This window comes from Balearica regulorum, chromosome 1 (assembly GCF_011004875.1).
Source record: "Balearica regulorum gibbericeps isolate bBalReg1 chromosome 1, bBalReg1.pri, whole genome shotgun sequence".
Taxonomy (NCBI): domain Eukaryota; kingdom Metazoa; phylum Chordata; class Aves; order Gruiformes; family Gruidae; genus Balearica; species Balearica regulorum.
Window position 1 is genome coordinate 7,179,305 of NC_046184.1, and position 25,295 is coordinate 7,204,599.

The 25,295-nt window shown below is 39.9% G+C and overlaps 2 protein-coding genes across 6 annotated transcripts in view; one reads left to right on the forward strand and one right to left on the reverse strand.

Moving 5' to 3' along the window:
* Positions 1 to 497: 497 nt before the first annotated feature.
* Positions 498 to 15,168, reverse strand: NUDT5 (nudix hydrolase 5). 5 transcript variants are annotated; one of them, XR_012837559.1, is made up of 11 exons: positions 15,036 to 15,168; positions 13,119 to 13,223; positions 10,803 to 10,911; positions 7,153 to 7,220; positions 5,487 to 5,539; positions 4,674 to 4,781; positions 4,046 to 4,141; positions 2,278 to 2,379; positions 1,842 to 1,904; positions 1,123 to 1,176; positions 760 to 844 (listed from the first exon to the last, which is right to left on the reverse strand). XR_012837559.1 is itself a non-coding variant. In XM_075765142.1 (10 exons), the coding sequence occupies exons 3-10, from the start codon at positions 10,863 to 10,865 to the stop codon at positions 735 to 737; spliced, it is 654 nt and encodes a 217-aa protein (XP_075621257.1). In that variant the 5' UTR covers positions 10,866 to 10,911; positions 13,119 to 13,223; positions 15,036 to 15,168; the 3' UTR covers positions 498 to 734. The 5 variants fall into 5 exon arrangements, 4 of the variants coding, with proteins under 4 accessions (XP_075621257.1, XP_075621342.1, XP_075621428.1 ...); XM_075765142.1 differs by lacking the exon at positions 1,842 to 1,904 and having other exon boundaries at positions 498 to 844; XM_075765227.1 differs by lacking the exon at positions 1,842 to 1,904 and having other exon boundaries at positions 498 to 844; positions 15,030 to 15,168.
* Positions 15,169 to 15,280: 112 nt separating this feature from the next.
* Positions 15,281 to 25,295, forward strand: part of CDC123 (cell division cycle 123) — a 36,553-nt gene continuing 26,538 nt past the window's right edge. Inside the window, exons 1-6 of the mRNA XM_075765057.1 lie at positions 15,281 to 15,450; positions 16,511 to 16,582; positions 18,522 to 18,576; positions 19,367 to 19,399; positions 23,767 to 23,862; positions 24,575 to 24,681. Of these exons, the coding sequence (XP_075621172.1) occupies positions 15,377 to 15,450; positions 16,511 to 16,582; positions 18,522 to 18,576; positions 19,367 to 19,399; positions 23,767 to 23,862; positions 24,575 to 24,681 (437 nt within the window). The 5' untranslated portion in view covers positions 15,281 to 15,376. The remainder of the gene's footprint in view (positions 15,451 to 16,510; positions 16,583 to 18,521; positions 18,577 to 19,366; positions 19,400 to 23,766; positions 23,863 to 24,574; positions 24,682 to 25,295) is intronic.

The window sequence follows — 25,295 nt, forward strand, 5'->3', positions numbered from 1 at the left end:
GTCCTAGGAGAGGGAGAACTGTGAGGCTGTGCTATCTGGGGGTATGTAAGTCCATACCTTAAACAGAATCCCCTGGCTGGGTCCTACACCCTTCTGGTTTGCACCACTGGCTGGTTTTCTGTTGTTAACTGTCATCATCGTTGTCAGAGTCATTGTTTTCTTAGATCAAACCAACTGATTTTCTCTTTTCCAGATAGTTTGGTTAGGGCTGGCAGAAGGAAGCAACATCTTCAGGTCTAAGTCATAAAAAAAAGTTCCTGAAACTGCAGTTTCAAGTGCTGCAGCCAGAGCGTGCACACTGCATCCTGTGCAGCTGGTGCTGCTCCTACTTCAGAAAATGACGTGAAGTTGTTTAAATGCTACTGCTTGTGCATGTGGAGAAGACAGAAGTGCCCTCTTCCCGCCCAGGTGGTGTTACAACACCAACTACAGTTACTTAAGCATCTTCCTTATGCTGAAACGTAAGTGCAATGATGAATATAGTGAGAAATGAGCCATTCTGAAAATTAAACAGCATTTTTATTATGATTATTCTGTCAAAGCTTGATAGACTGAACGGTTAGAAGAAATGCTTTTTGTCAGTTACATAATTCCAGATAAAAATATCAGAATCATTCCTACAAATACTTTATTTTGTTCTACAAGTAAAGCAAAGGACCTTTATTACAAGAAGAGTTATACCTCTAAGCCATCTGAACTGGGAAGTTTTCAACTAAATTTCTCATCATCTAGTTTTAGAACTTCATAAAAGGAACTTGGAGCGGTTTTTCTGCTGCACGCTTCAGAGCCAATGCGTAAGTATAAACCCTGGCATCCACTGCAATATGTTCTTCTGCTACTAGTTCTGAAATAATAAAAAAAAAATAAATTGAGATGCTGTTAAAACTTCTCTTCTACAGAAATTTAAGTCCTTTACTTAAACGAAGATGTATAGCATTCAGACATGAGTTCTGAATGCTAACACCTAATGCTATTGCTAACTCTGTTACCTGGCCAAGCCTCTCAGAGCTTTTTAAGATACAGTATTCTAGGATGAGAAATGCCACGAGGAGCTGTGAGAAGAGAAGCTAAGGGTTTCTTGAAGCTCACATTAGTGCACTGAATGCAACAGAAAGCTCTTACCATCAATTCTTTGCAGTAAGTCGTTCTTTGGAAGTGAAATAACTTCCACAAATTCTAGGAGAGAAGAAAAGAATTTCATGCACCATTAATTTAGCAAACAGTAGAGGAAGGCTACCTCAGTGTCCTGTTTCTTACAGCTTGGAAGGGGGAACACACTGGCTTAATGCTCATCACCATCCAAAAGCTGTGAGCCTTCATGTATCACAAAAAGGCCGATAAAAGGGGATCATTAAAAACCAAGTTCAGCAGAAAGAAATGAGAGAGCTGGGAAAACCAGCGTAGCTCACAGCTATGGAGTATGAGAATCCTTCTAAAAGGAGACCTTCTCCCTTCTGAGAATGGAAGATACACTGCTGAAGTGGACTTTTGTCTGGCTTATACTGGTACAGTGATGGACCATAGATACATTTGAAGACCAAAATAGCAGAAAGACAAAGGGGTTGTTCTTGATGCATTTGTGTTGCCTTACACCTCCCTAGTCTATCTGAATTACTTATCTTTGGGGCTTCATCTACAGCTGTTGTGGGTTCAGTAATTTGTATTTCCTGAGATAGTGGGGCTGTAGGTGCAATGGTTGAAGATAACTGATGCGCTAATGCCCCACAGGCATTTTCATGTCTAGGCCAAAGCCGGTCTCGTGCATGTTTGATTCAGGTCAGGAGATTAACTAAGCTCAAATAAAAAACAGCTTTAACTGACATTTTCTAAGTAAAACTTGCCATAAGATGATCACACTTGACCTTACTGTCACTGAGCACAGCTACGTAACATACCTCCATCATCTGCAAGTAAAAAACCAAAAAAGTAGCAAGTTACAGATTTTGAAATACACTTGAGTTTACAACTAAAAAGCATTTCGATAGCTGACTGACACTGTAGTTACTAAGAGGAAGATCTAGGTTCACAAGTGCTTATGGCCCTCACTGAACATTGGCACCTAAATTTCTCATTCTGGGTGTGCTAACACCCAACACTTAACATCTGGGCCTCCTCAGTGAATTCAGCAAAGAAACACAGCTCTGCTTATCTAGACTGCAGGACATACAGCATCTAAATCAGCTGGGAGAGAAGAGATGCAGTGGTAGGGACAGTTCTTTTAAAGCCATTGTTTTGTTATCATCTTCTCAATTTTCAAATAAATGGTACAAAACTCACCAAGTTTTTGCTTGGGTCTTGTATTCTCAGCCTCATCTCCATTAATGGTGACGCTCACAATGTGTGTCGTGCTGTTTGACAAACCTGGGTCCAAGCAGAGAGCTGCCAACAAGCACGTGTACAGGTTAATTTTTCAAAAGCAGAAGTTGGGCACCTTGACATTTTAACAAAAGCTTTCACAGAAATACGTCTGATCAATATCAATAGGAGAACTTGCAGCCCTGAGGAGAAGGACTTGGGGGTATTGATTGATGAGAAGCTCAGCATGAGCCGGCAGTGGGCGCTTGCAGCCCAGAAAGCCAACCGTGTCCTGGGCTGCATCACAAGAAGTGTGACCAGCAGGTCGAGAGAGGGGATCCTGCCCCTCTACTCCACTCTTGTGAGACCCCACCTGGAGTACTGCGTCCAGCTCTGGGGGCCCCAGTACAGGAGAGACATGGAGCTGTTGCAGAGAGTCCAGAGGAGGCCACAAAGATGATCAGAGGGCTGGAGCACCTCTCCTGTGAGGACAGGCTGAGAGAGTTGGGGTTGTTCAGCCTGGAGAAGAGAAGGCTCCAGGGAGATCTAATTCCAGCTTACCAGTACCTGAAGGGGCCTACAGGGAAGGTGGGGAGGGACTGTTTATCAGGGAGTGTAGTGACAGGACAAGGGGGAATGGCCTTAAGCTGAAGGAGGGTTAATTTAGATTAGATATTAGGAAGAAATTCTTTACTGTTAGAGTGGTGAGGCACTGGCACAGGTTGCCCAGAGAAGCTGTGGATGCCCCATCCCTGGAAGTGTTCAAGGCCAGGTTGGATGGGGCTTTGGGCAACGTGGTCTAGTGGAGGGTGTCCCTGCCCATGGCAGGGGGGTTGGAACTAGATGGGCTTTAAGGTTCCTTCCAACCCAAACCAGTCTGTGATTCTGTGATCTCATATTTGGCATACGATCATGCTGAAGAGTTGTGAAAAGTTTGTTTTCACATGTTCTTAATGTTTCTGTAACTCACAAGGAATCTGTAAAAGAGCTGGAAGACTTGTTTTGAGCAGCTAGGTTTACTTTCCATTCCATAGACTGAAGACTAACCTGTAAACTCCTTAAAGACTTCCTCAGCCTATTAAAGTCTAATTTTGCCATCACCTGTCTCCATCTCTCTGTCCCCAGCAGAGTTGTACCTGATAATCAAGAGCCAAGTCTCAACTGTAATAACATTTACTTGAAATAATATGTGAGTTGCCTCACCTTTCTACCTACCTTCTCAAGTTTTATTTATAACCCTCATTTTGCCTCCATCTTATTTTAGGTAGGAAGCATTGGATTGGCAACAATCACATTCCAAAGGATCTCTGGATTTACTCCAGTTATTCTCTCCTTCCTTCTTTCTGCTTGGAGAACCTGAGTACTGTCACTTCCCCACCACTCAGACTGCGTCACGCAGCTATTTTTTCAATCTAATTTCATGGATGTTGTTCACATTAAGTCCAGCAATTTAGACCTTTATACGAAAATGCCAAATCACAGCTCGAATAATTGGGCTTTGTGTAAAGGATCTTAATTAATAGCAAACTTTTCTTCTATAGACATCGAATTGTTACTTTAGTCCTGTATGTTTAACAGGAGTTCAGTAGCTGACTCATCAAGGACCAAAGTCTCATTGGTACAAGCCATGGGACTCTGCTAAACTGCGTAGATTTTTCCTTTGGTTTAAAGCATTTTGTATCTGTAAGACATGGAATTAGTTTTGGGTGGGAAAGAAAGAAAGAAAGAAAAAAAAAAAAAAAGCAAAGACCTGGAGTACATTCAACAACTTCCCCCTTGTACCCAGTTTCTTCCTCCAACTCTCGTAAAGCAGCGCTTTCTGCAGTCTCATTTTCCTCAATGAGGCCTGGGAGATAAATAATACACAAGAACAACTAAAAAGTTAGCACTTCACTTAACTGCAATACACATCCTAAGATCTAATCCAGCTTTACAGAAGAGATGAAACATCCTCACTACCCTATTTTTACAGAGGGATAAACCAAGGCATTAGGAAGGATTCCAGTTCCAGGATTCATCATCCTGCTACCCATGTCTTCAACTGATTATGTACTGCAGTGTGCCACCTGCCCAGAAGATGGCGTTAATATTCTCATGAGGGAAAGAAGCCAAATGCTTTGGCTCTTACAGAAAGGAAGAGTGGAGGGAAATGCAATATTCTGCTACCAGACTACTGTGCAAAATGCCTCCAGTTTGCTAAAGTGAACTATGTTTATTTTCTGTTCTTAATTATATTATTTTTGAGTAACACACTGAGCTGCAGAGACTGGCGCAGTTTTCTGGTTAGAGCTACTTCATTAAAATTGACACACCAAGCACATCTAAACACACTTAACTGTCAGCTTTATGTGACTCATCCTAATGCTTCAGTCACTTACCTGCAGGAAATTCCAAGCAATAGCCATTAATTGGAGGCCTGAACTGTTTCACCAGGACAATGCAGTCGTAGTGGAGAGTTCTCTGTAGTACCGCTATCACAGCTACACCTACAAACAGCGACAGAAGGCACAAGTTCATAGTATTTCAGTGTAGCAGAAAGTGAGTATTTAGAGCTAGATCTGGAAAGGAACCCAAGTACTGTTACTCTGAGCATTAAACATTTAGGTACCTGCTCCAGAATTCTGAACTATGAATTTAAACTCCTTATATCATGTGTGGTGAGAGATAAAAGCCCAAAACGAGATCTTCAAAGTACTCCAGCAAACAAGAGGCACACGTACCAGACAAGACCGAGCCATAGCCCACCAACATCTACAGAAGGGCTCTCCTGCCTGCAGAGGCCGTTCAGAAGCCACTGTACAGAACCCTTGCCCACACTCCCTTCAAGGCCAAATCACATCCCTCTTTTGCCTAAAGAGTACTGTACCCCTGCCCTAACGGCAGACCCAGTTCACTAGTCTTTGAGCTACTTTGTATCAGGGCATCCATTGTGTCTTTGAAATTGCTCCATTGTTCTGAAGTCAATACAATGGTCTTGGGAAAACACTCCTACAGGAAGGCTCTGCTTCTTCAGCACTGAAGTTAGCATCTCATTAGCGCACGCTTGCTCAGGGGTGTAGCAAGCTCTGCTGAGCTATGTGTTGCACATACACGCTCATTCAGAAATAGATCGGCCCTACGTCTGCACTGGGAGTTTATCAGGAGAATTTCACAAGAAAAAATGCAAACAAAAAAAGTCACGGATGTCTTACCATCAGCTGAAACGCCCTTTCTGTTGCCAGTACGCTTTACAGTTTCCCAAGTTCTGTTTAACAAAGAGAGAAAACAACGAATACATTAAAATGAACAATATCTATTTTATTTGTAAGTCTTCTACCTTTCCTACTGTCATTTAAAAGCAAAATAAACCATCACACAGTGAGGCCGCGTAAGAAAACAGTTGGCCTTAGGCAAACTGTCATGTACCAGCACTATAAAATGTCTGTAGTATAATTTTGCCTACTTAAAGGCGGGAGAGAGAAAATCATTAATGAATAATTAAAATCACTAAAAATAAAAGAAAGACATAAATGATTGTCACAGAACAGGCTTATCTTATAAAAGTGATCCCGGAAAAGTGCAAAATAAAGCAATTAATATATAAAACATGTCAGATTTTGAAAGATAGTTTTATAACAAGACCACGTGCATTCTGTTACCGTGCTTTTGCATAAGGTTTATAGTCGAAGTTATTGTGAACTCTCAGCTCAGTTACTTCAGCACATGAGGAGCACGTATGCAAGGAAGACCAAAACTTCTCTCTCAAAATAAGCAATGGGATGAGTAAAACCCAAAAATCCAGCAGCAACAAAAGTCCTTTCACAAAACCTCCAATCTTTGCTTTCTTTTAAAAGGATACTTTGCTGATGAAGAAGGAGGTGCTACAGAAAGCAATCAATACAATAAGAGGAGGGAAGTAAAGCTGTGTTGTCACATCTAGATGAATGCCGCAAAACTAAAGCATAGAAAAGAATTGGGCAGGTGTGATAATATATAAGAGGACAGTAACTTGTCAGTAGTATGCAAGATCCATCATCATCATCATCATATAATAACAACAATAATAACAATAATAATGTAATGAAAATAATAAAAAGAGAAAGAAACAAACCCCAAGAAAAAAGAAGTGATGGAAATGAGAAACAATTGCTCACCAGCCCACCAACTGATGCCCAACCAGTCCCTGAGCAGCAATCACTGCCCTCCCCCCCCCCGCCAACTCTCCCCCAGTTATATACAGAGCATGACATCATATGGTATGGAATATCACTTTGGCCACTTGGGGTCAGCTGTCCTGGCTGTGCCCCCTCCAGCTTCTTGTACACCTCCAGCATTTTCACTGAAAAGTCCTTGACTTAGACTAAGCACTACTTAGCAACAACTAAACTATCAGTGTGTTATCAACAATATTCTCATCTTAAATCCAAAACACAGCACTATACCAGCTACTAGGAAGAAAATTAACTCTATCCCAGCCAAAACCAGGACAAGCAGGGAAAAAGGAGCCCTTAACGAAGAACCAGAAAAGCCATGGGATAGACTCTCTGATTATCACAGTCCTGTTGCATAGCTAGAACTTGCTTCTGCATAGCATCCTTACAAGGAATGGAAAATACAAAGTAAACCAGGGTCCAACATGCCCAAAAGGATTTAGGAACCAAATTAGATCCCACATGCTAGCACATCTGCTAGAGTAAGGGTTTGGTTGTTTTTTTTTTTTTTTTTTTCTCTGAATGGTTTGAACTATAAAGGAATTGTACAATGAATAGATCTCATCTTGTGTTGAGTAATAGGTTTGTAATGCTCATATTCTGTAACCTGGGGCTAGTCTGTACCATTGGGAACATTATAGGAATCTGAAATGCCAGAGGCAATTACCTGGTTTTACCAAAGGGATCAGTATAAGTTGTTTCTTCAAGCTTCAACCATTTTCTTTCTACAATTACCTAAAATAAAGAATTCTTTGTTAAATACATAATAAAATTAATCCCAAAGATATTTGGGGTCTAAGGGGAGAAACAACAAACACAACTATTTTTGGATTGTATTGAAGACAAAATGTCAGCACCAAAATACGTGCAGAAACATGCAACAACATTCCTGTAGCTATTACAGAAAAAAAACCCACATTTACTCCAAGTTCTTGAACAGGATTAGAAAATAAGCCCAGTAACTTTCCTTAATGTGACTTGTATAACCAAGTTTCAATGAATTCAATGGGATTTTATGTACTGGAAAGTCCTCATCTTTTTAGAAGGATTTTGCAAAGGTCACGTTTTAGCTGAGAAAGAAAAAAGGATCACTGGTCTGCACAGACCTTAGCTATGCTGGTGGTTACGAGTGCCCACTTATCAGAAAGCATGGGCTAATAGCTAAGCATGCAAGACTGAAAACCAAACTATTTTGAAACTTTCCTTGTTGTGATCTCAGACTGTGGCCTTGCGTAACCGCCGCTTTCTGTAACTGCAAGCAGTGATACATACCTGCTGTTTTAGGATTTCTGAGAGCTGCTGATTGAGTGCTTGGCATTAACATTATTACAAAATGTCTTTTCTGAGCTAAATGAGTTTATCTGCCCTATGATATTTCCTCATCTTTTATGTAATTCCTTTAAAAGAGAAAAATCCCTAAGTATTAGCCCAGCAGTTTACTACTTTTAATATAACTTGTATTCTAAGCTTTGCTAAAGGTATAGGCAAACAAGAAGCTTGTCTCCAGAATTTTGTATCAAGTTGGCTATAAGTCTGACCACAGAAATCAGAAGTAATCAGTAAGATGAACAAATCACTTCCTATTGTCTAATGAGACACACTGCTAACAGCAATGGAGCAAGCATAAGCAAGAGAAAAAGAGGCTCTGGGGAAAAAACCCACAACATTAAATTGTAGCAAAGGATGAAGTGCAAGAGGTGGTTGACACACTACAATCCTGTAGTGCAGGACAATGAGCAAATGGGGCCTGTGTGGCCATGCAGATCTTGAATTTAAAACGGAGAGATTCACCAACTAAAAAAAGAGTACAGAGAAATTACATGTAACATGTGATGCAGCTATCACTAGCATACAGAAGCACAGTACAGCATCAGCTGGAGGCAGAAGGTAAATCAGAAGTGATTCAGGTGTCCAGTACATTATAACTGAGCTGGATGAACTCATGTAATTCTTGAAATGTGTTCTTCAGAACAATTATTTTGATAGGCAATTGAAATAACAATAGCGCTGCTATGGTTGTAAACGTGGCTACACGTATTTTACAGGTAGGAGTTTTGGCATTTACTTTGGAAAGTATAATACTTCCACGTAAAAGGAATTGGAAAAGGAGAGCTATGTGTTCTCAAAAGGGCTTTCTAATGGCTTCGTGGTCACAAAGACAGCAGGAAAGGAGAAGATGAAGTATATTATGCTCATTACAGGTACAAGTAGTAATTCCATTTGGAAGCATTCAGGTATGTTTTAAATAGCTTCATATTCACTCCTAAATCACTGCAAAACTAGAGTATACGAAGATCCAAAAGAGAAATAGATGAAAATCATGTCCCATTGGTTGTCCAAGGAGAGGAATATACATACTTCAGTTAAGTAAACACGGTCAAATGTTTTGTGTTAATTTTTTTAAACACTGTAGAGAACACAAAGGACTAGATTATTGATTGTGGTCCCATATTGCTGCAGCATTCAACAGAACCAGCAGATTGTTACCCCTGTCACCAAGTTATTGTTTGCTAAGGGGAAAATGGCTGAAATCAGAACCACATCAATGTCCCCAGGAATCTTAGAGGAAAAAGAAATCCCTAGTCTGTAAGAAATTAGACCTATCCAAGCTCCAAAAAGAAAAAAAAAAAGAAATAAAAAAGTAGGTTTTATGTGTACAGAACAATGTCAAACCTGATTTTAATCAAGTTTTCCTAAGTACAGCTTTTGGCCTCTACTGTCATGGAGCAGTAATTAAAAAATACTATAGGATATGTAGCATTTACAACGGAAGTGTTCCACAATCCTCTAAAGCTGGGTGAAACCCTTGCTGCTAACAGCCTACAAGGTAAGAAAACTGAAAGTTGCCAGGTTTCCCTAGAAGAAAAAAGAGAATTTTATCATCATCTGCCTCATCGGGTACACAATTAAAACTTGTGGAAGCTGGCACAGAAGCGTAACTTCTGCTTTGCTAAATCCCCGATTTAGGGCCTACGAACACTATACAGGATGTGTTACAATTACCATACCCAATTTTAGAATAACTTATTTTTATTCCTTTATCTATTACTTTGATGGGCAAATAACATCTGCTTTTGCTTACAACAGCCTGACTGTGGGTTCCCAGCAACAGGAAGAAGGAAATAAGCTCAGCTGCTGCTTTCATGGAAGAAGATACTCCAACATGAGACCACATAGTTACTGAGGAGTTACAGAACCACTTCCAATATATAAGGGCCACTGGCAGAAGCACAGTAAATACTCTCCTGTATTAATCCCACAAAATGCCTGAAAAAGCTAAATGGCTTAAAATATGTAAGATCTAAGAGTACAATATTCCAAAGGAGAAGAAGTAAGAGGCCTTATAAAAAAAAAAAAAAAAAAATGAAAACATTACCTGCAAAAGCACAGGTCTTAAAACCAAAAAAGCTTACAAAAATGAAACCCTTTATGCTTGAGAAATACTCATATTTAAAAACCACCCAAGGGGAAAAGCCATAAATATACCCCAACAATGTGTCTCTTCTTTCCTGAAAAAGTCTTGTACCTTAAAACCTACAGAAATTACAACACTACGTTTGTTCCAAGGAACGCTAGATAAAAGAAACTACATTTCTGTTATAACGACAGCATGACACTGTTGCCAAACCTGCCTTTAACACCAAAGATTACCTTTTAAGAGTGCACTTAAAAGAGAACAGAAACAAATACAAGCAGTTTAAATTAGGGTGAAAGTGCTCCTAATGAACACCCAGAAGTACCTCCAAATTCCTCAGGACCTGATATTTTCTGATTCTATGAAGATGCGAGCACAATATTTAAAAAAATCTTACTACTTCCTTACTAATGTGTTCAGAACAGCAATTATCTAAATTCAAAACCTTTCAGAAAGCATCAAAGAGGGTACAATCCTAAATATCAAGGCAACTGTTAGTGGTTCGTCCTAAATGAACGAAAAAGCAAGGCTGAGTCTCATGATCCACCAATTTGTATAGTCTCCTAGAGGTATCAGCATTATTTCTGAACATTGAAAACAGCCTGAACAGACAATACAAGAAACAGCTACAAAATCTGGGGAAAAAAAAAAAAGCTTAAAATAATACAACACTGTAGATTTCTCTCTCCCCATTGATAATTCGTATGATTGTTTCAACAAAGAGAAATACCACCTTTTTTAAACTCTCTGTCTGTCAGGAAGAAGTATTTTGTCCACTAAATAGATTTTACAAACGTACAACATCTATAGCACTTCTTACTCTGCACTCACAAACATCCTAATCAGTCTGAAATAATTGTTATTTAACAACAAAACATGTGTCAAACCCAAGCACGTTATACCTCTTCTTTAAGGACGAATTGTCTAGCAGTTTTTGGAACTTCTGTGGATGTCTCAGCTGCCATTTTCAGGAATGTCAGGCTTTTCCAGTCCTGTGCAAAGTCCAGATTACTATGAAACACAGTCAATATTTGCTTTCAGAGTAAAGTTAAAAGGTTCATTTCTGCATTCTAAATTAACAAACAAAACTCGCTGGAGAAAGTTAGGGATATGTGATGGCAAGCACAATTCACATTTTCAGCTCCACCTGATTGTTTCAGAGTCAAATAATTCAAATGAGAAGTGGAAGTTTGTGTCAAATCCCTGACTTACATAGACCTATCAGCTGCCGAGTAGCTGTGCTGGCCAAAGACACCCTCCTTAACTATTCAAAGGTTGGACACACGCAGAGACCAAATTGATCCATTTTAGTCAAATTGTTTCATTCTGACCTAGGTGAAGAGCTCTGTCAACACAGCATTACCACAACAGGACTACACACTCCACTGTGAAAGTGGAAAAAAAATCTTATACCAAGAGGACTTCAGGGGTAAAAAGTGTCTGCTATTGAGACAGACTCAGAACTAGAACCTACCTCCACCTTACACACATGACAAACACATAAATGACTCAATCCTTCCCCCAAAAAAACAAGGTAAAAAAGTCACCCATGTGTTGCAAGTCTAGGTGGCACGTGGAGTTAGCATGACCAAAGCATGTCAGTCTCTCTTACTGGGAACGATGTGGCTAACACTGTGCAAAAGGCACTTGAATACATTCCCAAAGCAAGGCTCTGCACCTGCAGCTCAACGCCACAGCCCGCATCCTAATGCTCCCTACGAAGATGAGATTGCCCACTCTCTCAATCCATTTCTAGCTGAAAGGCACACCAGGCAGCAGAAAAATATGATGCATTAGAGATTCACCATTAGTCCCCTGTCTCACTGTGGAGCTATGGGTTGCTTTCAGCACACTAACTCTTATTCCAAGGAAGCTCACCTCTGATATTGTGTTGTAATACTGAAATCCTGGAAATCAGCATGAATCATAAGCAAAAAAGACAGTGCAAAGAAGCAAATCAGTTTTAAACACCAGGAGGGATGAGATAATCTTAAAGACCTCTATCAGTCTTAGCATTGATGGTGGTAAACCTTCCATAAAGTCAACAGGAATCTTTCTGTTGACTTCAGTGAAGGTTTAGCAAGGCTCTGTGGTGTCTCTAGCAATGAACAGTACCAAAAGGGAGTGATCACCACCTCTGTCATACCCAGTTTTAGCACTTTCATTTTTTACTTCATTTTTATCCTTTTATAATAACATCTACTGCCCATTTGTGAAACATTTAAGAGCATGCAGCAACATCGGCCTCCTTACATATAAGATTTGCATTTAATTCCACAAAGTAGTTAAGACAAATAGGTAGTACAAAATATTTCTAGTTATCAGCAGTATTAAAAGTAACGTACATAAATCCATTTCCTCAGCATGTATACAGGGTAGGCTCTTTCTTAAGACAGTCTTGTTGGATGAAATAGGTCATCCAATCAATCGTTCAAATTGTTTTTATGTAATATAAATCCTGAAAAAGAACCCTGACTTATTAAATCCAATTCTGTTCTTTCAAAAACATGTTATATAATCCTTTCTTAAAGCAATGAAGCTCCATCTTTAAACTACGTAGGTTTACTATCTACCTTATTACTATTCAATTAAAAACCATCCCAGAACCTCACTTGCTTATCTTCCAATTTCTATCCCATGTTATCTCAGTTAGCTGTTACCAGTTTGTTCTCGAGCCAGCAATGTCTCAAACTCTCTTCACTGAGGATTTAAGAGCTGTAGCTGGACAAGGGCCATGGTATCATGCTGTGACCCTAAAATACAAAATCAGGCTTTCCACCAAACTTACGCAAAAGAAGCGCAGCCCAGCATAGCAGTTCCAAGAGTAATCCAGAGGAAACAGTCAAAGGAGGCTCTGTGTGATACCCAAAGTATCCAGCTTTAAAAATATAAAAACCTCACATATCTAGCTACAACAAATCCACCTCCTATGTTTGGAAAGAATTATAGCCTTTTTGATTGACAATATAAACATATCAAGAGAGTAGACAGTGAACCATATCCTTGTTAAACTTTTTTTTTTTTTTTCAATCGGGCTGAATAAGTCCTCTTCTTTCAGTCTCCCCTCACATGAAATCCTGTTCCATTGACCATACTAATCCTTCTACATAAACTTGGAAGTATCAGTGTATCTTCCTCAAATGCAGATTACCACAATTTGTACCCTAAATCCCACAAGCAGCTATAGTAATGGTTTGTACAACAGTATTAATACTTACCTATACCAGTTACAAATGCATACTAGAACCTCATCTCATGGCAGAAAGTTTTTTCAACACAGCTTGCTCTCTTTCACAGCGGAGAGATTCAAGGGTGGCTTGCGACTGAAAATAACAAAAAATTACACAGCTTCAGTGGTTTGAATTATCACTAAAACAAGTAAAAACAAGAGAGGAAGACTAATCTATCACAGCTTCTGTAGTTTTGATCTCCTCCACAAGTGGGTGCAATAACTCTATCTATGAGCGACATTTCAAAATGTTTGACTAAAAAAGTAATTTTTTCCAAATTCAGTGGACTGTATAGAAGTGAGAACTTCTGCTGTTAGAAAGATAAGGTACCATTTGGTTAAACAAAGGCTGCAATTCTGCTATTGCACATTATACTGTCAAAGGGTGGCAACACCTTTTGTTCATAAACAAAATTAGCTGTGCCTGAAAATTAAAGTTATCACTACAAGGTTAGGTTTCTAAAGCCCTATGTTAGGTTTCAGAATAGACCTTTTCTTGCAGCCCTCAGACTGGAAGGTTCTTCTATCTCATAAAATTACCACTGCACCATTTGAGTTAAAAATGCAACACAGCTCACACAGCAGCTTGTGAACCTGACTTACAATTACATGAACTCTATCAGTATAAATTTTCAATAGTTATCAGTGCTATTTTAAGAATATGTCTAAGCCTTCTGAGCACGAATCAACAGCACTTAAAACTATAAGATCTGGAAAAAAAAGTTTGGGCCACTTCTGCCTTCTCTGATGATTTTTGTGGCTAACATTACAGGCTACTGCTGGCAAACCACGCTACTTGTTCTATTTATTTCACATGGGGGTCAAACTCCAACCTGAAAAAGACATACCATTTATAACAGGTAAAACTTTATTCCCATTGCTTATTCCCTTGAGTAGCTTCAAGTTTCCAAATTATCCTTCCCAGGAGTTAAAATCTTAAGCCAACTGAGGCCTGTGAATCAGCTAAGAGAGTAGCCAAGCTACCAGAGCTCCACATTAACCTATCCAAGTCACAACAGATGGATTAGCTTTTCTAAATTACTTTTCAAAAGGTGTTTTCTGATCCAAACTACATATCCCAGCTGACAGCAACCAGATTTAATGGAAGCTTAGCAGTAGTGTCCTAAGGCAAGCTCGAGATAAAACAAAATACAGTGTTTCTTATAAAGAATGCGTAAAAGGGACATTGGCAGTGGTTTATGCACAACTTAAGCAAGAGCATGCCAAGATACGTGTGCTGAAGATAAACATCACTAAAAGCTCCTAAGTCACATTAAACCTGTTACCATCAGTCAGTGCACTTGCATTTCAGCAATATGATTCTACCAACAAAATCAATTCATTAGCAGAAGCTGATAGGAGAAAGGCAGAGGGGAAAAAGTTTCATTTTTATCATGGTATTTAGCAGCATGGACGACCTGCTCAGCACCAAATGAAATATTCTTGTTCTTGCCCTGCAGAACAGACAACAAAGACTATCTTGTATAAGCAGCAGAGGGTTAGCAGCATCTCCAAGTTGTTCTCAACCTTCCAGACAACTGATGGACGACTTGGCCCTGCACGCAGGGGACACACAGGCACAGAGATGACGGCACAACCATGGGGCTTAGAGAACATATTATTCAGTTGTTACTTGACTCTCCCCAAAATAAAATGAATTGCAGCCCTGCTTGAGGAGAGAGGAAGCTCTGTCGCTGTAGAGCTCTGTTATAATGCTGCAGGTGAAATCTTACCAAGCACATGCAAAGCAAAAAAAGACCAAAAAACCGAAAAAAACTAAAACAAAAAACCAAACACCAAAGCCTGCTAAGCGGCAAAAACACCCGCAGCTTCCCCAAGGCCACCCGTGTTTCCAACGTAAGCGCCTGGAACCACCCCCCCTCCCGCTCGGGCCACGCACACGTACGAGGCCGGGAGAGCGGCCCGGCAGCTGCGGGGAACCGCTACCGCGGGGGGGTGCGATGAGGCCGGGGGTGGCCGGACGGGACCGGCACCGAGCAGCGCTGAGGCGGCAGTGGCTGAGCTGAGCCGAGCTGAGGTGAGGTGAGCCGAGGTGAAGCGAGGCGGGAGCCGTCCACACCGCTGAAGCGGGACCGGGGAACGCCACGCCGTGTGCGCCGCCGATGGCGGCCCGGCTGGCGCTGAGAGCTGCGGGGGAGGTTCCGGGCGGAGCGGGAGCTTCCGGGAGCAGCGGGGCGAAGCGGGTCGAGCCGGGCCGGAACGAGCCGGGTCGGGTTGAGGAGGAGAATGAAGAAGGAGCAGGTGGTGCACTGCCAGTTCTCCGTGTGGTACCCGCTCTTCAGGGCCGTCACCATCCGCAGGTGAGGGGAGCGAGGGGTGCGGTGTGGGGCTGGGGGGCGGCCGGGCCCTGGCGGTGTGTGGCTGGGCTGGGTGTGGGCCTAGGCTGGGCGAGCGGCCGGGAGAAGCGGGTGTGGAGGGCGTAGGGGTGCTGCGTGGGGCTGGGCCGGAAAGGGGCTTGTGTTGGGGCAGGCTTGGGTGAGGTATGGGGGACCTGTGTGGGACAGAGCTGGGATGGAGGTGGGGAAGGCTCGCTCAGTCTGGAGTCCTAGAAACTGGGCTCTCATCCTTGCACCCTGAGGGGGTGTTTTGGGCAGCCCCGGGGGCAGCCCAGACACCCCTGTGCTGTCCTGGTGGGACTTCACACTGAGTACCAGCTGATACTCGCATTGCTGCTATTGCATTTTGCAATATATTTTGGTTGCTCAAAAAAAACCCGAGGCTGAACACACCCAAAGCAAGTGGCTGACTTCATGTTTCTGTGTATTTCTGGAAGCTGTAGCCAAGTCTGCAGTTTCTAAGGTGTTGCTGCAGGTCACAAGGTGGTTTCGAGAACAGGAAAGTCAAGCTCAAGATAGTTGCCCCGTTGGATCAAAAAGTGCTGACATCAGGCTTTTAGTAATCAAAGCATTTAATCTTTTATAGTTTTGAGTGTTTAGCACATGCATATTTTTGATAAGTTTAGTGACAGTCCTGCATTTTTTGAACATTTGGGTGGTATAGGCATATTTTGGTTTGGCTCTCAGAAGGGATATCTTTAGTTTGAGCAACATGTTGTCTCCTTCCCACTGGCCACATGCTGCTCTTTCTTTGAATTCCTTAGAGCTTTGAAGGAGTAGGGCATTTTTGTGCATTTCATCTAAAATTTTTGCCTCTTTCTCCTCTGGTTCCCTGGAGGGTGCTGCTTTTTGGGAAGAGATGAAAGGGGACAAAGATAAATGAGTTTTTTTCATAGTATTAGAGATTAAAACATACTGTATGTTCTGTTAAAAGCCAAATTACTTTTATTCAACTCTTGTTGTTATTATTTTAACAAGTAATATTATTAATAAATTATTAAAGAAATGATCATATTTATTCCAGTGTCATACTTCCACTGCCAGAGAATGTGAAAGAATATTTGCTGGATGATGGAACACTTGTGGTTTCTGGAAGGTAAAGATTGTTTTCCCCCCACCCTCCAAGTGTTAATAATATATTTTATATTCACAGTGCTATTTTGTATACATAGATTGTGTTTTGCATTGTGAGTTTTTTAAATTTGACCAGTCAGACTGCAGTAAACCTCATACTGTATGAGCATGTGAATGGGCTGACTATAGCTGTTAGTAAAACTTGACTTGCTGGTGCTTGTGCAGATCCCAAAATCCATTTAATACATTTGACTCTAGACCAAGTAGGGGCAGTTCTTTCATTCTTTTTTTCTCCACCTTTCCTGTGGAGCCTTTCAGTCTGGGGTTTCAGTGCACAGCCTGCTGGTTTGTGTTTGGCCACTTTGATGTGATTAGGTCCAGTTCAGAGGCTTGAGTTGTGCCATACCATTCACATGCCTGCAGCCTTATCCAGGGGTGGTGACATTACCTGAGTTTGATTGTCAGTAAGATAAGCTATAGATAAAATCTGAGTGATTACTGAGTCTGTGTAATCATATGCATATATATAATCCATGCATATGACAAAGCTGAATGTCCTGTATGAATACCTATGCCAGGATTTTGGGTGGAGAAGAATAAGGTGAATAGATATGAGAAACAGTTGGTAAGAACCCAGGCCTTTTCTTTGTTTTCTGCTTAGAATCTCACTGTGTAGCTTCCTTGTAAAATGATTATTGCATGCATACATCTTATTAATGATCAGACTCAGAAATCGGTCCACACTCCATCATTTCCTAACTGGTAGCTTGCGCCTCACACAGCAACCAATTAGGCTGTGAGCATAAGGGAGCTATGTAAAATTTCTCAGGAATTGCTTTATATAAAATTGAAGCTGTTAAAGACCTTTCATCTTTAAAAGGTGTTTATTTTTTAATTTTAGAATTCTTTTTTTTATACAAGGTATCCAGAAGATTAGAATTGTTTTTTAAAGCATTTGGGATAAGAAGTAGTATTGTCACCTTCTGCAGAATTGTGCAACTTATTTAGCAACAGCTATTTATTTTTTTAATCAGTGTTCAAAAAAGCTGAAACTGAGCATTTGACTTTACAGCTATGTTATACAAACAATTGCTGCTGTGTTCAATGAAATAATGGACAGCTGTATAATTGACTTAAATTTATATTTGAATTGATAGTTTAATGCCTATGGAAGTGCATTAAGGGACTGCAGAAACTTTGCTTGTTGAAGAGTTGACTTTTGGCAGGGACATACATTTGAACTTACCCTGTTTTCTACACTGTCTTCCTGTGAATAAGTCTTCTCATTTAAGATCTTCACACTCAGTTATATTGGCTGAAGAACTTCAAAAGTCACCTAAAACTTCAAGGGAATATTTGCAATCAAATGCTTTCTCCCTTTGTTTACAAATAGCAGATCTCACCTGTTCAGAAAAAGGAACTTTTCAGGATGAAGCTATTGACTATGCATCCGCTTTCCCTAGGATCTTTTCTGTGTGTGAAGTGTGAGGACATTTTCTTTTCAGAACCACAAATTCACATGTTAACATCTGAAACTCAAATTTCTACTTGGAAAAGGAGTATGGAGGCAAAGCATAGTTTAAATTGAACTTCTTTTTTTTTTTTTTTTTTTTAAAAAAAGTGTAATTTGTGCTTCTGTCAGAGTACAGTAAAGTTGGAAAAGAATGAATAATAGGGTGCTGAAAAGCTTCAATTATGACATTTTCAGAACAGAAAGTGATCTGCTAATTTGAAAGAAGCAAAGTGTTTCAAGTAGAGCCCAAGTCTAATGCCAGGGTGTTTGGTCTTCGGTTGTCTGTATTGGCTTGCTCTGATTTTTCTCTGCCAGGGATTTTGAGGCTTAATCTTCTTATGAACACGTTTTGAGATCAACAGCTGGTAGAAGCTGTAGAAATGTAATGTATATGGTCAAGTCAAATTCCAGTACTTAATTTTTTTTTCCTGCTGATTTTTTGGTTTAGAGAAGATCCGCCAAGTCATGCTCAGGAGGGGAGTGATGATGCAGAGGAAATACAGGTCAGTATAAAATGCAACTTAATGTCAAGTCTCTTGAGAAAAATATAAATGTGTAACCTTTTCTGCATAATGTATAGGTGATGAGAGTACTTCGCAAAAAAAAAAAATCACATGGTAGTTGCTTGGAAGAACTTAAAAACATCAGTATTTATACAATGGTGTCAGGAAAGGTTTAAAATGTTTCTATGCTCTTTCACAGAAGACTTTTTTTTAATTTCTTGATAATTGCATTTGTCATAATGAGTAGGGAATGTTGAAGGGTGTTGGAGTTGAACTTAATGCTGTTCATGCCCTGAAAAATTAGTTGGAGGAGTATGTTTGGAGTAGTTATTTCAAGAAACAATGACAGTTTCTGAGGCCATAATAGCTCAGAATGGTATTCTAGAAGAGAGATGCTGAAAAATGTAAGTGCAAGGTAACAGAAGCTACAAAAAGGAGATGAAAAAGAAATATAAGTAAAACTAATGGATCATGGGTCTAAGGATGGAGGTGCTGAAGACAGGGAAGACTGTTGAGTTCTAAAATGTCCAAGTTTGTGATATAAATCACAATTAAAATACATAGGTGTCTTCTTTTATCCATACTTTAGTACTTCTTCTGAATACAATATTTTTCCTATCTTAATTTACAGCTGTAATAATTGGATAATGGTGATGTTATGGTACAGGAGCTCCAGGGCAATGATTTGATGTACATTTTGTAAGGAACTATGTGGATTGTGATGTTCTCCTAAATTATAAAGAGTGTCTCAGGAAACCAGTAACCTTTGATTTGTTCTTATTTTTAACAGTGGTCAGATGATGAGAATACTACAACGCTTAAGGTAAGGTCCTGTAAAAGCCTAACATGGGTTTGTCAGCAGTATCCTTTCTGCAACCTTGTGATATAAATTTGTTACCAGTTGGAGATATCTGTTGCTGTATTTAACGTTTTTCATAGAATTGTAGAGTCATTTAGGTTGGAAAAGACCTTTAGGATAATCAAGTCCAACCATTAACCTAGTATTGCCAAAGTCCACCACTAAACTGTGTCCTTAAGCACCACATCTACACGTCTTTTAAATACCTACAGGGATGGTGACTCAACCATTTCCCTGGGCAGCCTGTTCCAGTGATTGACAACCCTTTTGGTGAAGAAATTTTTCCTGATATCCAATCTAAACCTCCCCTGGTGCAACTTGAGGCCATTTACTCTGGTCCTGTGGCTGGTTACTTGGGAGAAGAGACTGACACCCACCTGGCTACACCCTCGTTTCAGGTTGTAGATAGCAATAAGGTCTCCCCTCAGCCTCCTTTTCTCCAGACTAAACAACCCCAGTTCCCTCAGCGGCTCCTCATAGCACTTGTTCCCTAGACCCTTCACCAGCTTTGTTGCCCTTCTCTGGACACAATCCAGCACCTCAATGTCCTTCTTGTAGTGAAGGGCCCAAAACTGAACACAGAACTTGAGGTGCGGCCTCACCAGTGCTGAGTACAGGGGGACGATCACCTCCCTAGTCCTGCTGGCCACACTGTTTCTGATACAAGCCAGGATGCTGTTGGCTGCCTTGGCCACCTGGGCACACTGCTGGCTCATGTTAAGCCAATTGTTGACCACCATCCCCAGGTCCTTTTCTGCCAGGCAGCTTTCCAGCCACTTTTCCCCAAGCCTGTAGCGTTGCATGGGGTTGTTGTGACCCAAGTGCAGGATCTGGCACTGAACCTTGCTGAACCTCATACAATTGAGACTATTCTAGATGAGTGGCAGTGTAGATTTAAAAAACTGTAACTTTAAAAAACTTTTAAAAAGTTTTGCTGGCTTAATTTTATTTAACTAAAAATAAAATGCTTTTCTTCATCCCCAACAATCACACACTTATTAGACTATAGGAAATGAAGTATGGCTCTAAATATAACTCTTTCATTTTCACCACTTTGGATATCTCCCAATTACTTAATCAGACTGGATGCAGAAGAAATGAAGCCCCTGCAGCTCAATTTTCACAGCTCTTCTCTTACACCTTTGCCATTATTTCCTCCTTAAGTACATTTCTTTCTATCATCTCCCCCCCCCCCCCTTTTCCTGTCTTTATGCTCTCCTTGCACTGTGCCTGGCTTAGAATCAGGATTATCATGGATATGAACCAGGCTTCCTTGATTATATTTTTTTTACATCTTTTTTGAAAGCTGCTGTTGCCCTGTCATTGCCAGAGTTAATATACTTGGGCCACTTGTCTGCCATTGACACTATTACTTCAGTCCTATTAGCTGCCTAATGTTCAACATAGCGTTGAATTGCTCACATTGAATTAGGTGCAATATAAACATAGCCCTTGCTTTGCGTTGCGTGTATGCTACCACTGAATTTATAGCATAGATTTTAAAACTAATACCCGCCAAATTTGCGCACTCTAATAGCGTCAGTTCAAATATCTAAGCTTTGATAAAGTAGATGCCTTAGGTTGTAAATTATTCAGAACAAGGATGTTGGTATCCATCTTTTGCAAAGCTTATGGTAATGTTGCTAAAGAAATAATATCAGACTTTTGAATTGGGTTTTGTTATAGTGTACAACACAGTAAGGAAATATGTAATGGTACGATGCCCATCGGAGGGGTATAGGCTGAGTGATTTCAGCTTAGCTAGGTAAGAAGTGGGTACTGTATCCAGACTGCAGCTTTACAGCTAATGTTTTTCTGGGGCTGGTTGGGATGGAGTTAATGTTCAGCTCTTGCTGAGCAGTGCTTGCATAGCCTCAAGGCTCTTTCTTTTCCTGGTCTGCCCCAGCCCTTCCCCAGGGACTAGGCTAGGGGTATGCAAGAGAAGGAGAGGGGACAGAGCCAGGACAGCTGACGCAAATTGTCTTAAGGGGTATTTCATACCATATAACATCATGCTCAGCAACAAAAGCAGGGGTAGAGGAAGACGACGGATGTTTTGGCTTCCGAGTTGGTTCTTGTTCAGACACTGACAGGGCTTTGTCTTTGCCAAACCTGGAACTTTGAAAATGGCTAATAATGAACATGGTTTGTGCCTGTGGCTAGTTCCTACAAAAATACATCTACGTTTGGTCAAAGAAAGAGACTCTAAAGGTAGAATTTCACAGTATGCTCTTTATGATCTTGTAAATTTGGTATGTGACTGCTCTGAAGACTCCATCCATGGCCAATATGCTTTTTCTAGCTGAAAACTAGGGGCTGCTCTGAGGCAGTGTAAATGGAAATAGTCTTCTGTGCTTTTAAGTGTTGCCTGTTACCACTTTGACAGTGATGAAGAGAGTGAAGAAACAGCCTGTGTAGAATGCAGAAGGGTGGAGATCTGCAGAAGGGTTGGAGTTACCGCAAGAGATGAGAACGGATCAAGTAGCGATGTGAAAGCTGAACAGTCAGACAGTAGGGGACATAACGTGCAAACAATAGTGGGACAGGCTGGAGACTGCTGTTCTGCATTTGCTGTCAGCCTAGGGTATTTGTATTTTACTAACTATAAATCCCAGGTTATAATTCTCTATTGGTTTCTTGGCTCAAGGAGGGGTAAGGTGGGCTGTAGTTGTGATTATTTGGATTTGATGACCCGCTTGAGCCGTCAGATAGAACTTGTTTCCCTTGCTCCTTCTATATTCTGAAGAACAATTAGAATATAGGATTATAGAAAACTGTTTAAAAAAAAAGTGCATTAATATTGATGGCTGCAAAGTCAGGCATTCAGAATTTAGGGAGTGTTAGAATTTAGCTTGTTTATGCAGCCTTAGAGCTATCCTCTTGTATTCAACTTCTTCACTTGTATTAATCAAATGACATGATGGTAACACTTCCCCAGGGAGGCTTAGTATGTGCTGGTATTACATATGTAGTAGGACTCCTGACTTCTGTCAAAATAAGAGGAGATTGAATCAGAATGCAGTGGATGAAGAGTTTTACTTCTTGCAGGAACAATTTCTGGAATTGACTGAAGCTCTAAAAATAAAGTAAAATAAGAGAAGTGCTTTTTCAGTTTTTCAAGTGTAGTTTCCCATGGAGACTAGGTGATGTAATAAGGGAAGATTCAGAATGTTTAAAGTTCAGTTTAGGTCACTATGCTAAAATGTTTGTGAGGGGGTTAAGTGTTCGTATTTGGCGGGGCTGCAGAAAGGAGATGCCAAAATGTATGAACAGGTTTTGATCACTTGTGTGGCTGTGAGAGGTTTGTTGTTTTAGAGACGTCAGTGAGCTTTAGCCTAGAAGTTATAATTGAGTTTAAAAATACTCAGGCAGAAATAGTGTACTTTTTCTATAAATCCTGTTACATGAAAAATCTTTGACATATGCTTGAAATCCTTTCATATTATTTTAAAGGTCAGCAATCTGTGGGGTTTTTTTCCTATTGCACCACATTCAGAGTGGAGTTTATAGTATCCTGAGGAGGCTTTATTTCCCCCCCCCCCCATCTTATGTTTATGACATTGACAATGTTCTTTACAAGAGATTTTCTAGTCCAACCCATACCTTTGTAGTGTGTTCTCTATTTCGAGGCAATATATTCTTAAGGAGCTAATTTAAGACCTAATTTAAGAGCTGATTAGTTAAAGTATTGCTAACAACACTTTGTAAAACTAAAGCTTAAATCAGGAGCTGTCACTCAAATTGCCTATGAATTGATTGATTTACTTTTGCTCTCTTACTGTACTCCTAAATGCAGCTAGAGAACTATTACAAAACAGAACTGATCTCTTCTACCTTTTAATGCTTTGGCAGAATGCTACAATATTTGTATTTTAGATTTTTTAAGGAGATGCTTAATTCTAAACAAACTATTTTTGAAAGTTTGTTTTAAATCTTGGATCTTATTTGTATGTAATAATCTACCATCAGGTATAAAACAACAGGTATTTAAGGTCTGTTTATTTCACTTGCACATTTGACAGCTGTTGCAGCTTTCATGATGAATGTTACGAAATTTCAGGTTTTCCCCTGAAGTTCATGGAAAATTGATAGTAATGAGAGTGAGAACTGGAAACATATTTTCAATTTTCTCTGATTGAAAGAATGTCAGAGTTGATTCTTAAGCGATTTATTTCTACAAATACGTTATTTTTGTGAGGTTCTTGGTTCCTGATTTTTAGACGCGTTTCTTCCTTCTACAGTGTATATTTCTAATGGTATTTAGAAGATGGCTATGCTTCGCCATTAAATGTATTAAAACTGATTTTTTTTTGTTGTTGTTCTTTGTTCAGGCACCAGAATTTCCTGAGTTTACAGCTAAAGTTCAAGAAGCAATAAGTTCCTTGGGTGGTAGTGTTTTTCCTAAACTTAACTGGAGTGCTCCAAGGGTAAGAATGCTGACTTCCAAAACTTGTAACAGATAGGAGTTTGTTTGTTTGTTTGTTTTACCTTAATGCATTGGAAAGTAGAAGAGACTAGTGGTTCTGATAAGGGAAGGAGCGATAGTCAAGATATTAATGAAGTATGATACCTTAAATTGTGCTGGTGGATTAGAGCTAGATGGTGCACTGTTTGGTGAGGGTGATGCAAGACAGCGCTGTCTTTCTTATGTAAAACCCTGTATCCTTGTTACTGGTTACAGTAGAATGGTCAGACTTTCCTCATTTAGGATATTAGTTAAAAACATTGCCTGGGATAAAGATTAATACTTTCACTTTTTTTTTTTTTTTTAAGCAAAAAACTTCAGTTTAGTCATTTTTAGGTACTCTAACTCTACGTTAAGGATGGGTGCGCCCAAATGTTTTTATATCATGTTGTCAAGGGAAACTTGTCTTCAAGCATTCCAGGAAAGTGCCTGGAAATAGTAAGGCAAAAACTTAGTTTTTAAATGGATCTGCTCTGCTTTCAGCAGAGTATTCATAAGAAAAGCAATAACTATTGTGTCTTTTGTAACAGCTGATGAAGCTTTCCTCAAAATCCAAAAATAATTCTCTGCATGTATTTCAAATGTCGCATAATATTTAGTGCTGATATATCTGCAGCCTGCAATCCTTCCTGCTGGTAAAGGTTCATTTTTTGATAATCTCCTTGTTTATTTAGGATGCCTACTGGATAGCAATGAACAGCTCTCTGAAATGTAAAGCTCTCAGTGACATCTTTCTCCTTTTCAAGAGTTCAGACTTCATTACTCGTGACCTCACTCAGCCGTAAGTAGATTTCTAGGAGACAATCTTATTTATACCCAGTCATAAAAACTCCCAACTCTAAGGATAACTTTTCAGTTCTTTTGAAAGATCTTACTCTTTAATGTAAAGTAATGATAAATATCTGATACGAAAACACATATTCATGTTTAAAAGTTGTTTAGGTACAGTAATAAAAGTTTCAGGTACAGTAATAGTAAGTTAGTTGTTGTTTGAAGCTCCCACTACCCCTTCCCTCCTTCTTTGTCTCCCTCCACCGCGCAAAAAGAAATGCTAGGTCCAATTTAGTGCAGAGAATTGTGAGGCAAATTATCATCATGGTTACTTATTGTGAATGAGTCTTTTCTAGTAAACTAGAATTGTTTACCTAGTTTCAGTCAACAAGAGAGAAGCAGCCTCCATTTTATTCTTATACTTAATTGTCTTGATTTTAATATGCAAATGAGTGAAAAGCAAAACAGATATTATTTTAAAGTAGTACATGCAAAATGACACTAGGGACTAAGCCAGTTTTTATTGAGTTGCTTTCCAGAACAAGTGATGTTTTAATCTTGGGGTTTTTTGCCTTCTGACTCCTCTTGGCATTTACTTGTTGCTACCTGCCTTATCGTTGCCAC